Source organism: Anopheles gambiae, chromosome 2 (assembly GCF_943734735.2).
Source record: "Anopheles gambiae chromosome 2, idAnoGambNW_F1_1, whole genome shotgun sequence".
NCBI lineage: Eukaryota > Metazoa > Arthropoda > Insecta > Diptera > Culicidae > Anopheles > Anopheles gambiae.
This window is the reverse complement of record NC_064601.1, coordinates 55,225,319-55,240,642: the sequence shown is the minus strand read 5'-3', so window position 1 is coordinate 55,240,642 and position 15,324 is coordinate 55,225,319. Positions and strand designations below refer to the sequence as shown.

Genomic DNA, 15,324 nt, shown 5'->3' with positions numbered 1-15,324 from the left:
CTCTAACACACAGTCACGTGTTTTATCCCATTTCGTGGTAGGGTGCATTCGCACAGGGAGCGGTTCAACTTCATTGGTGAAAGCGATAAGGACGCGCAAGATGGAAAGAAAACCAGTCCACAGTCGATGGAGGTAAGCGGTGCCTGGAGGAAATGGCAGATACCGGAAGGGGACGAAATTTGGACTACTAGCGTCGAACGCGGGATAAGATCGCCCTGAGGTACGGGCATCGAAACTAAAGACACGGTGGAGAGTGCAGTTCACCAGCAAGTGACATTTCCGCTCCTTCCTGCTGTGTTTTTGGACGGGTAGCTTTAGAGAAGTTTCCCGTTCGATCCACATCTTCAAGCCCCTCAACTCGAGACGTTGGGAAGGGCAATTGGGTGATGTTGGCTCGGAACGGTTTCGGTCAGACCGACGCAGGAGCAAGGCGACAGAAAGACGATAGAAGAAAAGTGCATCCGAGTACTCCGTCGAAAATATTTTCTCAAGACGGAGCTTTTTTATTGCCTTCCTCGAGCAGAGCGAGACAGCAAGCTTTTGTGAGAAGCTTTTGTCGTTATCCAGAGAGCTCCACAGGACATGTTCACCGTTCCCACACCGTCGAGCGTCCCTGATCGCTCGAATGGAAAGGGGTTTAGGACAAGACATATCGGGCGCTGGTTGATGCAGGCCGCGTTATACAACAAAAATTGATCGTTTTCACCCCTTGCTTTAGTATAGAAAAGCAATTGGAGGGGACGGGGAAGCATTCGAATTAGTCCCTTGCATCTCGGGGATGCGAGGTCGGTCCCGAGCGGTCGGTGCGGAAGGTGCCAAGAGTGCCCCAGGAGCTGATATTTTCGTGTTTGCACAGGAAGCCCAAGGAAGGCCACACCAAAAGCACTCGCACAGTAAATGGCACAGCATTGGACGAGGCAGGGCGAACGGAACTAACGAAAAGCGGAAACGACTGACACACAAGCGCAAAACCTGATTATATTTCCTGCACCGGGGTGGCGCAGCGCCGCGCCACTCCAACTCCGCCCGCGTCCCCTAGCTCCCGTGCATAGCAACCACCGTCGAGACGGTGAGTTTCGTTCTATATACAACGACTTTCTTTCTGTATGCATGCCATCGCCGGAGTGCACTTCGGCACCACCCCGTCACATTTCGAGCTTTTTTCTCTTTCGCGCACAAACACCAGGCCGAACAAAAGTTGGCTGCCGGGTGCGCCTGCAAGACATGTACACTAGTGCAGCGCACGACGGTCAGGCAAGGATGTGCGTCCGTGGAGCAGATTGGGAAAGTGAGAAACGTTAACGAATAAAAATAAAAAAGCAGCGAACTGGTACGTGCCACTACCAACAAGTGCTCCCATCGTCCGCCTGCTACTCGTGCAAGAGCCGGCGAGGGAAGGATGCACACTTTCCGTGACCCTCACCACCTTCATCAGCCGCAACCCACATCGTCCAGCGAAAAGAAACGAAAGGAAGAAGCGGATAAAAAAGAAAACCCGTCAGCAGGCAGCTCAAAAATATAGGAAATTTTCACTTGTTGCGCGCGTCCAACGTGCGAATGCACTACTACCACCAGTATTACTACTACTACTACTACTACCATTAAGTATCTTAGAAAAGGAACTGCTTGCTTGTTGGCGTTTTGTCGAGGTGTGTCTGGCAATGAGGTCGCGCACAGAACCACTGCAAGATATGGTTTACACACAAAAACAAAGCGAAAAAAAAACGATAGCTCTTTGTTTCGACATGGCAACAAAAGGCGTAGGCCAGAGCAATGTATAAACTTCCGCGATAAACTTCCACCAGCAGGTGCAAATGACAAAATTTGTGAATCGATTTTATTTTGTAGCTTTCCTGCACCGTCCTGCAGGACGCAAGTATTAAACTCGTTGTTCTCGGTACGACTTGCGGCAATACATGGGTTTGATGCAGAAAGTAATAAGAAATAAATATACACTTACCGACTATGTGTACCATATTTTTCGTCCACTTGGCCAGTTCGCGTCTTATGTAGCGCCGCTCCTGGACACAGCGGGCGTACGAGCAGTCTGCCATCGTATCAGGACGCAGGATGTGCTTTGGAGCTGGAGCTTCTTGCGGAGCACACGGTGAAACGGAGGACACGATTCCACGAAGCCACAGGTGGTCCCGGCTCTGCAATTTGTTGTGTAGGAAAATCTTTGCATTACATTATCCCTTACACATATACACACACACACTCAAACTCGCGGACACACTCGCTTGCTGGGTGGCAATCACTGATGGTTCCGAAGTAGCTCGAGCAATCTCGAACGCAACAACAATTCGCCAGCAGGGTTTGAAAACAAAAATTGCACTTCCCGTGCAACGCCTAAGCCACCACACCTGTTGCAATGTTCTGGACTATACCGCACTATACGCGTTGTGTTTCGTTTTAATGTTTCGTTATCGACGCTTTCCTGTTTTATCTCGCACACACCGTTAAAGGAAGTTCTATCTCACACCCGCAACACGTCGTTTGCACGTTACAGTGATTCCGCACCGAAATTGGAATGCACAAACGCAGCCAACTCAGAGCTTCTCTTTATCCACTAAACGTACACACACACGTACACAAAACTCACACGCGCACACGGTGTATTGTCTACAACTACTGATGCAGACTGGCGCTAGAGACGGAATAGGTAGTAGCGTGGCCTGAAAGTAGAGCGGCGGGAAAAAGGAAAACAAAAATCATACAACCCAAAACAAGAAAATAAGATAATGGAGATATATTTTAGAAGAAAACCAGAACAACAAGTGGTCGGGATTTCGAAAACGTAACTATCCCCCCTTCCCCCAGTCATTTCACTCTGCTCCATCGCGAAAAAATGGCCCAAGGGATGGAAAGAAATGGAATGACACACCGAAACGCATCGGCAAGCGAGATGCAAAGCAAGAAGTCCGGAACACGCCAAATACTTGCCTGATACGAGCTGCACACTGCTGCAACTATTGCTCGAATACGAACGGAAATGGTACGGTGGGAAAAAATTATATACATTTAAAATCCTCGAGAAAGTATTGCACACAGAAAAGACAAACATAAGCGCCCTCGTAACGGAGGATGTAGCCAGAAAAATGAACCGGAAGGTGGAAAATAAACGAAATATACAGCATTAACTTGTATAGCACGACCAAAAAAAATCCACTAAAACGAAAAAAAACGGCACATATACCCAACTCCTAAGCAACTTGGCCAGGGAATTGGAAGTCCGGAAATGAAAAGAAATCGCTCAAAAAAGAGTGAGCACAAAAAAAGTGCGGCACAAGAACGAGAGCCACTTCCGCTCATGTACACGCGCGCCAGTCACGAATACACAAGCACGCACACATACACATACGCACCCATACTGTTTGCTGGACGAAAACTGCATCATTGGGATGGGGTGGAAATAACGAAAATAGAAAGCAGCGAAAAAAGCACACTCCGTATACACACCAGCACACAGCAAATCCTTGGCCACCTTCGCACCGGCACCGCACCCACCACTAAACAGTGCAATAGCTGCAGTTACTTAGCCCGGACGGGGACGACGGTATCTACGGTGTGTCTGTGCACGAGTACATACAAGGAACGAAATAATAATAATAAAAAAACGCTGCGCCTGCTATAATGGAGACAGATACTACTACCACTGCACAGTGCATGGCACATGGGAGGAGAAATACGTTTTTTTTTGTTTGCGGGGCGACAGCAAGACGCCTCCGCGTTCTGGCATTAGTTACTATCACACTTGCATTGCCTTTTTTGCCTCTAATTTTTTTCCTTTCCTTCCTTTTTGCTTCTTTGTCGTTGCCTAGTATAACCCTTCAGTCGAATTGGTTCGATTTTTGTACAGCGCGGCATTGAAACCGGGGAAACTATAAAGGAAACGGCGTTTGGATGGTTTTATTGTTTTACTAGCAAATAAGCAAGTATGGCGTTACTCAGTTGTTTCAGTTATGCATGCATACATGTGTATCTACTGTACTTACCTTGTTTTAAATGAATTGTTGTATATCCAAACGATACTGTCAGCTTAATGTCATGGCAGCGCAATGATGTCTGAAATAAAATGTTTATCTATTAAAATAATAAAAACGTGACACATTCACTATTTCATTCAATTGAGCTATATTTGTTTATCAATGAAAGAAAATACAATCCGAACTCACTGCTAGGACTTCGATTGACCACTACCGATGGAATTTGTGACTGTCAATTGGGATATTTTTTCTATACAAAGAAATCCAAATTGTTTCTAATACAATAGAACTCGAAGACAGGGTTATTCATCCTATCGCATGTTTTTTATTTCAATTGTCAGCTAACTATCGTCAAAAAACATTCAATGGATGGTTTTGAGTGTATGCTATCAAGATGATTAAGTTACCTATTCAATGAACTAAGTAACTATTTAATTGAGTATCTAATTGATTATTTTATTGGTGTGTTAATTTAAATATTAAGAGTTTAAATATTGAATTCCGACGAATTGATAAATACGTTATTAATATAGAATAGTGTGTTTGTAATTTAGTTATAAAAGCGGGTCATTTAACGTAAAGTGGTTTTTAAATGATTTATACTAAGTAGCACTACGCAGAATTTAAGCTAAGCTTTAAGTCAAACAGTATGATTTACAGACTCTGTTTTTTTTTTGTTGTTAGGAGTAAAATGATTGAAATAACATTGATTGTTTTTATTCACTTCCTATTTAATAATATATAATGACATTGAACCGTTTTTTCAATGTTTCGTGTATTGATAATGTTTATTTATGTATCAGATAAAAAGCCTTATCTCGACACGGCTAAACGGAGGTTAGATATTCACACTACATTTTTTTTTCCTAATATTTCCCTGACTATCTAATGTAATAGCAAATTTAACATCTGGACACTTTACTAGCAATAGTTTATCTTCCCAACATTGAATGACAACCGAACGTAGCAACAAGCTGCTATTAAATAATCATACCATGCTTGCTCCAAAACTGTGGCCCAATACGACCGGTGTTGGCCGGTGTTGGTTAAACATTCAACAGGTTTTCAAATAAGCCTCGACCCACATCATCCATGAGCAGAAAAGCTTCCTTCCAATAACCTTGCACACACACACACACACACACGAAAGATTGGCTTTTTGCATGGAGGAAAAACTCGATGCCCTAGCCAACGGGCGGAAGCAAACTTCCGTTGCCTAACTGAAGTGCAGTTACTCGACCCCTCACCGTTCCCAGCGGTGTTGGAGCAACAGTTTTCAAAAACGCCATCGGAACAACCATTCGGGTTCGGGAGGTAATGCTGCTCATGTTCACCTGTGCACAAGGTGTCAAAGTGAACTGAACAAACGTTGCAAAATCGTACGGTTGGATATTCGAGTATTTATCCAGGCAGATACTGTACACAACTTTGTCGTTTATTTTTATTCTCACTGCTTGTTTCATATGTTTCCATGCAGTGCTCATTGGGTTGAAAAGTTCGACTATATTTCGAATCCAATTATAAGAATTAGACCATAATTAGCCATAGATGAGTATAACGACTGGAATAGATTTATTTAGGACTAACGTTTCTAACCGAACAGAGCAAATAAAGCGCTTCAGTTAACCCCCAACGCTTCGTCCGGTTTGTCATCAGCGTAGGACGGGTGTAATCCGAACTGAAAAGGCCCGTTGTATCTGTTAAAACCAGTACCTTCAACTCACGTGTTTCGGTGCAATAGAAAGCGAAACTGAAGCGCGGTAGGAGAAGGAGAAGTCCTCACGTTAAAATGCCGAAAATTTACACGTCACCAAACCGCTTCTCCAAACAATTTCCTTCCCTTCCGTTTTCCCCTTTTTGCCCACCACCTTATTCGCCGTAATTCGGTTTTGTTTGGTAGACGAAAAGTTAAACGATTTGAGACCGGTTTTATAGAGTGTTGGTTTGCACGATAAACCCATTCCTCTCTTTCTCGTTCAACAATTCCCCACGGTCCAATCTGACTCCCTAGCTGGGGATGAAGCATAGTTAAAGTTCAGCAATGTGCATACCAAAAGCACTGAGAGGAACGCAAAGTACGATACTCTACACCCGACCGCATTGATCCCCCACACCTCCGCAAGGAGAAAGATTTTCGATCCGTAGACAACGCACTCCTCTCGGCAACACACAGGCAGTGCACAGCAGGGACAGCTTTTAAATTCGTATTAATTTTCGGTCTACATTGACCAAATGGTGCCGATGAAGTTGACTTGCATCTCGCGTGCATAACGATTGCTCTAGCCTGGGCTGGGTATGTATTGGGCGCTCCTGTTGCGCACTCTGCTATAAATGCATCCCTGCCAGCACCGGCGAGGTGGCTGGATTGGGAACCATTTTTTGGAATAGCTTCAGTAAGCGTGGATCATTCGTTCGTATAGTTCGTATGGCGTATCGTATCGTACGGTTGGAACATTCGCTATCCCTTGCAGCTGCAATTCCAATGCCATGCCGGCGTGCAGTGTGCTGGATAAATGGTGCTACCTGCTGTACCTAGGTGCAGTTGGGTACGCGAATGGATCCCAACTTATGGCTCGTAATGGAACGGAAGGAAAACACGAAAATCGAAAAGGGATTTCCTCTAACCCTGGCACCGAAATGGGGAACCGGCACCTTCCGAAAATGAATGAATTGATGAGAGGTTAGCTAGCATGGACGCTTACACTAACCCATTCTCCGGCGCGAGACTGCGATAGCTGAAGTCCCGGCACCTGCAGGTACGGCGTACAGCGGGCAACAGATTGCATAATTAGCAATCTAGCATTGGGATGGCGGGGCATCGTCGTTTGCCAGATCGCATAACTCTACATTCTCCCAATGCAAATGTTGGTACGGGCGGCGTGCATCGCTGCTAGGGAACAGTTTGGTCCGTTTCACGTGGATATCTTTAATTGGTCTCTCTGCCACCGGGTCCAAAATTGGCACGAAACTGAAGCCGGAACGGGAAACAGCCACTAGCAACCGGCTCTCCAACGCAATCGTACGTTGCTCGATTACTTTCGGTACTTCCAGTCTAATCCAATAATCGACCGGCTGTAGGAATAGGTCGCAGCCTGTCAAATAGGTTGCTCGTTCGCTACTGTCAGCTGACGATTGAACGATTGGTTGTTGTGTGTGGGTGAGGTTGTTTTTTTTTTTCGAATTGCAACTAATAGTACAAGGTGTGGGCGAGGGTTAATAGTTAAGTGATCAATCAAAATTTATTCATACGCGATTCATTTGGCTCGAGGCGTACGTTCGCCTGGGGAGCACAAGGTAACATTTCGGATTGCAATAAGTGATTTTCATTAGCTTAACTGCTCATACTCTGAAATAAAAGCATAATTAGAACAGCCACTCTGGGATCAATCATGCCTATTTTAACGACCTTCCAGCTGGAAATGGAACGTTACGATGGATGGTGTTTGCTGGAATTTGATAAATCAGTACGGTGTTAAGTACTGGCGGGATTCGTTGATTTAATTGAAACTGGTGAAAGGTAGCTCGAGATGGGCAGCATTATGTGATGAAATTTGCATTTGCGTTATGTGAAAGTAACAAGTACTGTTAGTATCTTCTTGTTAGTATTACAATTTCATATCGAAAAATGAAGTATTAAACAAAGCAGATATGCGCAGTATATACATTAACAAAGAATTACAAGGAAATATAGAACTGATACATTATATTCTATACCTTATGAACCAAGGCCGCACGTGTAGATCCAACAACGGCGTCAAGCGAGCTCGTTCACTTCAAGCTTGCAAACAACATACACATGCACACAAAGCATTTTTTTAGAAAACCACACGTGTTCAAAGCCATGCGAGTAGAAAAGACAAACTTATGCTTTGTTGCACTCCTAAAATCCGTCCATCAGTCTAACAAACAAAAGCCCAAGCAATTGTACCTTGCGACAGATCGACGTTGTCTCGCTAAAGAACGATTGCTCGGGTACCTTCGCCGCCAGACTAGAGGCAACAGGTGTTTGCCACGTTGGGCACCAAGCAACGTTCTGGTAAACGGCAAGAAGCTTATCTCGGTCACATACCAATCCGTGTGGATGTTCACGCGGTACAAAACCAACGCGCGCCCGACGGTGGCGCATGTTGCGGTGCTGGCGCTTTGCGTCGGTGGACTAGCCACCAGCCATTGCTGTCCGGGTTGGGGGGCGATGTTTACGGTTTTAGTCACGGAACACGTCTCGGGCAATCGGGTTATCGGGCGATCGGGCCGGCGTGTGCAGTTTGTGAGAAAACAGGTGTTTTTGCCACCTCACCAGGTTGGCAGGTCGGCTCGAAACAGTGCCGAACCCGGGCTGGACATGGATATGGACATATCAGAAGGAAATGACGCTCCGTGATTGCGGCACGTGTTGCTTCTCCGGAACGGGCAATTGAGGGAATATTTTCTTGTGTTTTGTTACTGTGCCACCTATCACACGGTGCATGTGTGGCTCGCTTTCTGTTAGAAAACATTTACGTTGGAATGGAAAAAAGGCTTTTCTTACCACTTCAACATTTATAAGAAGCAGCAAAACATATTGTTTCTGAGTTGCTTGTGTAGTTTTTGGTTTTAAACATTGTGATTAGTTTTCAAATCACAAACACGTGTGGATTGCGATTGAACATGAAATAATGCCGAAGTAATACTACAAGGTTATGCTGCCATGTGTCATTAAAACTGGAGTCATGTTTTATCATAAACAAAGTGAAAATCTTTCATTCATCTCTTTACAATCACAAGATATTGCGCATAATCGAACAAACTAACGCCTGGTCGTACACTCTATCGAATAGTAAACACAAAAGTTAAATATATTAGATATATTTGTATGCGTTGTATTTGTATTCGCCACAGCATGCATACATAATTTTATTTAATCAAATAATTATATTACAGTTACAATTACTAACAAACAATGTTGAGAAAATGTGTGTTCTTAGCACGGAGGTGACAAACCAGACGCTTTCGATGACGTCCCGTGTAGAGATAGTTTTAATATACGCTGAGTAATCTTTTTTTAATTTAGGAGGAACAGTCGAAAAAGGCAGTATTGCTATGTAATCTTAAAAATAACGAAACAAATTCAGATTGCAATTACAATCACTTCTTAGCCAAATATTTCAATTAAAAAATTATAAATAACAATGATGCTGTTTTTTCTCTCATTACTTTTACTAAAGAAAAAACGTGGCCAAAGTTATTTTAAATGGGCAACTAATAACATATTTAGCCTGCGTTTGTGCTTATTGAAAAACAAAATTTAATAATTTATAATGTAATAATTTATCACGAATTATTTAAAACCTCTTAAAATTCTTAAAATGGTTCTCACCATGTTGATACCCTTTTCATAGCAAAATTGCGTGTTCCTGCGATTCCTGTTTAAATTATAGTATCGTTCGTGATACATTACAAAAAAAACATGATCCTAGCATTCTGCTCCAATGCCCACCGGAGGTCGATAATAAGAATGACGAGTTAGGAGAAGCACGTCGAAGGGAACACAAGGTACCCTAACTACGGGTTTTCTCCGTACAAAAACTCTAATCATAGATACTGACCACGGTCTACCGCCCCATCATCATCATCATCATCAACATCAGAAGTACCAGCAGCAGTTCTCTTCATGTTTAAAGACTTTTACACTATAGCTTTGACAAAGCTACCGAGTTAGAGGGAAAACTAAATCCGTTCATTCCCCGGTAGACGGAATGAATCAATGGGTATGAAGCTCCTCCAACATCGCGTATGGAAGGGAAACACGCACAATTCAAACATACCGTTGAGTGTAGTGCGTATGAAGATAATTGAAATTGGTTTGAAATTAAGTGGCAACTGTGTTGGCAACACGCGCACCATTCCAGCACGCTCCGAAGGTATTGGGTGTGTTGCTTCGGATTGCATATTTCCGAATCCAAGCGTCCTTCACGATTTGTTCTTACGACGAGAGAAAAAAAAATCACAACGAAGAAAGGAGAAGCTAGATAGCCATTTGCAATGTGTGGAAGTAGGCATGGTTCGCCTGCACGCTAGCTGTTGTCTGGTACTGTTGAATGATTACTGAGAGCACCTGGAGTAGACTCTTTGCAGGAGAAAAGACCAGCTAGAAAGGAAAGGTGAAGGCAAACTAACCTCAATGAATGGCGTAACGAGGATCCATCTTCATCGTTCCCCGTCCGGCGAGTTCTTGTACGCATTTTGTGTTTCATCCACTTTTAAGAAATCTAACCGTAATTCTTAATGATGGTTCAATAACGGGAGAAGTTCCTGTTTGGATAGACCCCATGGAGTACGGCCGATCGCCGAAGAATGGACAGGTGAAAGAAGTGGGTTGTTTCGCTTTTGTCTCTATACGTGATTCTGTTTTGTTTTTTTTTTTTCTTCGGTTCATTGCATTCATTCGAGCTGATGTTGATGCTTTTGCCTACCAAGACCGGCACCGGCCATCTTCCATCGCTGTGATTATCATCGATACTTGTAGCGGTATTATTGATTTCATTTACATGAGCTAACAACATCCTGTCATTAATGCTGGTAGAGTTGATTGTGCCCAATAACGATATCAAGTATTAGCTTCGTTGAAACACGTGTAGTCAACAATTAGAAAAATGATTTTTGGTGAGATGAAGCATTCCAATAACATGGGGGAAAGCTTAGTTTCCTTTATGTCGATAAACAAGAGAAGGTCATACTTAAACATATCTGCTTAAAATAGTATTGCATATGCGTTGCTATAAAATCTGAAAGCACCTATATCATGAGAAGAATTTATATCATATAAGTTTAAGCTCTCAAATCCTAATGTACAGTTAAGTATACTTGTACTACTTTGGTATAACACTGTCCCAATAACGGTGTCCACTAATAGCAAATACATTTTATTGTGCCCTGCAAACACTCATATACAAAGAAACATGCTTTTTCGCTTTGCTGAGGGGATATGCATGTGTACTTGTTAGATATAAACACAACCTATTAGCTCAACACTATTACAAGCCGGTGGGATTTCTCACGATCGAATTTTATGAAGGTCGCTTCGCGCCCCTTGCGGATCTAACTTCTTCTGCCTTCGTCCACAACGAATCGTTACACTGCACATAATTCGTGCACAATCACAAGGCGCGATCTGCCTTCCCGCACACGCTCGCCGCACACAACCTACCAGCGGGACAAGTGTATGCTAATTTATTGGTCACCTTATGGATCGCGATGTTGTTCCAACGCGCGATAGACCACCGCTGCACACTACACCGCAGGCTCGCCGCGTGGATACATTTCTACTATTATGCCTACGGCTTGGAACAGAGAACAGGTTGTCCCCCCACTGATGCTTTTTGTGAGTGCATTCATACTATGAATTGTAAGTAAGTACAACGACGGGTTTCGAGCAAAAACTAAATTTTGGGTAGATGGAGCCATCGTTAAGACAGCAACAGTTACGGGAATATTGAAATAGTTTAATTGAGTTAACTATTTCAATATTCCCGTAACTGTTGCTTTCTTAACGATGGCTCTATCTACCCAAAATTTAGTTTTTGCTCGAAACACGCCGATGTACTTACTTACAATTCATAGTATGATGTATTTTTTATTTAGTAACATCTGTGTCTGTTTTCCCGAAATCATTCAACGATATGGAATGGAAAATGTAACTCTGTATTCACTGTAGGTTTGTCCCCATCGATAAGTGTGTTTGGAGACACGATAGACACTTAAGAAAGGAGAAGAAAAAAATATATGGACGCACATTGGAAGGTTTAAACAACCAACTTAAAGTGCACGAAGGGGTTGCAGCTCAGATGGTAGATAAAAATGTGCTATTTAGTAATGGATTTATTTTATATCGATCAAATTATGTACAATCGCCTGTGTAGCAGCAGCTGCTTGTTAAAATGTGGTAGATTTACGCAATTCGTTTGTATTCTCTCTCTTTCTCTTTCTCTCTATCTTTCTCTCTCTCTCTTTATCTTTCTCTTCCTTTCTCTCTTTTGATTTTTTTCATTATTTCTAATCCTATGCTACTATTATCGTAAGTACAATAATCAGCTTTTGGAAAACCGATTACGACCTTTTTCAGCTTCAACGAATCCAACAGAAGTTTTAACAAAAATGCTTAATAGTTTGCTCAACAGCACCAGAAGTAAGCAAAAGACACATACAAATAAGAGACAATATACGAGCACCCAACGTACCAACGTACAGTCGCCATGGCACGAGCAACAACAAAGCTTACAATTGATAGATTCAATCTGATTCGGTTAAGACCAGTTTTCTCCATTCTTCTACCACACATCGATGGTGGCGCGATCGTAAGACAACCAACGATTAAACTATTTAGCCTGTCTCTTGCTGCACCCCTTTACGTTTAACACAAGAGATCGTGCTCGAAAGTGGGGAACAGGCAAAATCGATTCCCAAGTCCCGAGCCCCAGCATAAGACGGTAGGAAAGATGGGTTTTCGCACACCGCCACAGCTCCACCACCATCAACTAACGAAGACGGAACACATTCAGTTCGGTAGCCTTTAGGTTCCAGAACTCCCTTCAAGATTGGGCATCAGGCCATTCTGTGCATGAACAGATCAAGTGCATGGAAGCGGTCGCCATCTCGGGACTCGGTTGCATGAACGAGATGAAGCAAGCAGGATTCCATTAACGATGAAAGATGGTATCAACGTGGGTTTGCTTGCACCATCATCGGCCATGTTCAGCGTCGTGTCTGCGATGCTCAAAGAGACGCGCCCGTTATCTCGCGTCGTCGACATCGACGACCAAAGTGGGACCTAGAAGCTGGTTCAAATCGATTGAAACGACAGAAGTGACAGAAGCAGGCGACGGAAATTAGTCCCGATAGGTGTCGTACCCGATCGATGACTTTTGTCAGGTATCGCTGAGCCGTCCCAGTCCGGCTTATTCGCGAGCGCTCCTTTTAAATTTTCCTCTTTGCTTTTCGTTTCAAGTTCGCTTGTCCTACCCGGTGGATATCTTAATCGTGAGCATCATGAAACGGCAAGCATAACCTTGAGATGGAACGCATGGTGGCCGGATGGCTCGATCAACAATGTTAGGGTTGAGGGTAGATTTGGAGTGCAGTTTTGCAGTTTTTATGATGATCAAAAACCCTTTTTCAACACACCCTACTCGTACACGTATTCAAAACAAGCGTTTCCATTAATTTAAACACACTATGAGATTTATTTTGACATATGATAATCCAAACTAAGCATTTGATACCATGATTGTATATTTTTTTCTTACTTTAGCATAATAAAACCGCTGCTTAAGCTTAACACTTTAAGCATTTTGCAAAAATATTGTATATGTTAAAATACAAAACTAAGAGATATATATGGTTACATAATTTGTTCAACAAACTTTGCGGAAGTACAGACGGAAATATTCGCCAAAATTTTGCGAAAGATGCCCTTTTCAACTTAACTCTTCAGCATGTACGTCATTTCCAATTGCTACTCCCTGGTCGATGGTCGACTGTGGAGTAGAAAAGACCTCAACGAGTGTAAATACACAAACACATAAGCACCGTCATGGCTAAAGCATATACCACTATCTGACCGTGCTCAACGTTGCCTTCGTAAGGATGAAGAAAAAAGAAGATACAATAGAAACACTCGAAACACTGCACTAGGAAAAGAGGGCATAGAACAAAACACTCACGATGACCAGTCCACTTTGGTCATTCTCTCTCGGGCGCTTTCGGGTTTGAATTCTCAGTCGCCCTCCTCTTGGCCAGACTACTGTCCGAAACTGGCCGGAAGCAAAAAAAGAGCATAAAACAAATCCAAAACGGGGAAAGTTTCAGTGTATATGTATGTGTGGGTGTGTGATGTGCGTTAGTGAGCGCAGGGAAGATTCAGGGAAGACAAAAGGAGTCGCAAAACTGCCAGACGGACTTGTACATACTATCCGAGCTACTAAGCTCACTGGCGGGCTGGGCGAACTCGAACGACTCCATCTACTTGGTTTGGTGGATCGGTTGACGCTGGCACTGGTGTTACTAAAATAAATAATTCGCCCCATTTTAATTGGAAAAAAGTCACTTGTGCATTTTTTGCGACATTTGCCGCTTTTGCTTATGGGACGTTTGCCTCCTTCTCGTAGTGGAGCGGTTTTTAGTGGAATCTGGTAAACGAGCTGTCATGAGCCATTTGCATTAGTGAGCGTACTCGCGAAGGACAAAAAATAGAAAAACAAAGAAAAATTCTACTCGACTTTAAACTATACCAGCAACTTGCTTGAGTACGTCAACGAAATCTTAAGTTTGATGCTGCTATATTTTATTTATATAAGTTTAGTTTTAAGCATTTTTTGCGGCAGATACAAATGTAATTTATAAATTGTAGTTAGAGTATTATTTTAATGTTTGCTCATATCAAAAACTTTCAAAACTTAAAAAAACGGGAAGTACCAGCAACATGTTAGTTACCCTCGATGATACTATTAAATTTGAACACTATTAATTAAAACATAATTTATAATTTCCATTACAAGCTTAACTTTTACCTGAATGTATGCATTTCCTGTCTGGTATCAAAATATATAAACCTAAAAAGGTCAAATTATCCCATGAAAGAAATTATTTTATAACGCCATTCCTAATTATAGCTCACACCAGTGGCCTAAAAGCAGCTAGCTGTGCTGGGCGCTCGTATCGCAAAACCCAAGGCGTCACAATTCACGTTTAAATTTCGTACCATAAAACATGTAAGCCCTTCTTGACTGATAGTTGATACGGAGCGAAAATTGTACACTATTTCAGAACGTTACTTTCCGGCCCTGGTCTGATGTATGCAGCTCATGCTATTTGTATGTGTGTTTATGTGCAACGGGGGACCAAAACTAAACGCTAACAATAACACTGATAATTGCAAACATTGACGCAATCTGCCTGCAAAACGGTTGGCCACTTTCTTCCGTCCCTGGGACGCTTTGACTAGGAGAGGGAGCAAAAGAAACTGAGGTGAGGAGGGAAATGCACAGATAAGATTATAGTTGCAACCCGCAATCCGCCACTGGCTAGGGTGAAAATATATAATCAAATTAAATGTGCCCACTAACTGACATGCCCCTTCATTTCAATTCAAGTTATTTTTGCAAAGAATCTATAAACGGTTTTTTACATGGTACGGTTTTTACAACAGCACCAATGTTTTAGTTAACTGTACGAAATGCCGACTTGTTTTGAATAAATAATGCTTAATATCATTTAAATTTGATTAAACATTTAGGTTTCGAGCAACTTCTGAAAAGCAATAATATACATATAACTGTTTATACATTACTAATTTCATTCAAGT

General features: G+C 42.6%; 1 protein-coding gene across 11 annotated transcripts in view; it reads right to left on the bottom strand.

Moving 5' to 3' along the window:
• Positions 1-15,324, bottom strand: part of LOC3291023 (mushroom body large-type Kenyon cell-specific protein 1) — a 111,942-nt gene that overhangs the window by 80,157 nt on the left and 16,461 nt on the right. For 8 of the 11 annotated variants that reach the window (XM_061641644.1, XM_061641639.1, XM_061641641.1 and 5 more), the window contains 2 exons: positions 3,996-4,065; positions 1,961-2,675 (listed from right to left, as the gene is read on the bottom strand). In XM_061641644.1, the coding sequence (XP_061497628.1) occupies positions 1,961-2,054 (94 nt within the window). In that variant the 5' untranslated portion in view covers positions 2,055-2,675; positions 3,996-4,065. Of the gene's footprint in view, positions 1-1,960; positions 2,676-3,995; positions 4,084-15,324 lie in introns of all 11 variants that reach the window. The other 3 variants (XM_061641638.1, XM_061641648.1, XM_061641640.1) reach the window with 1 other exon arrangement.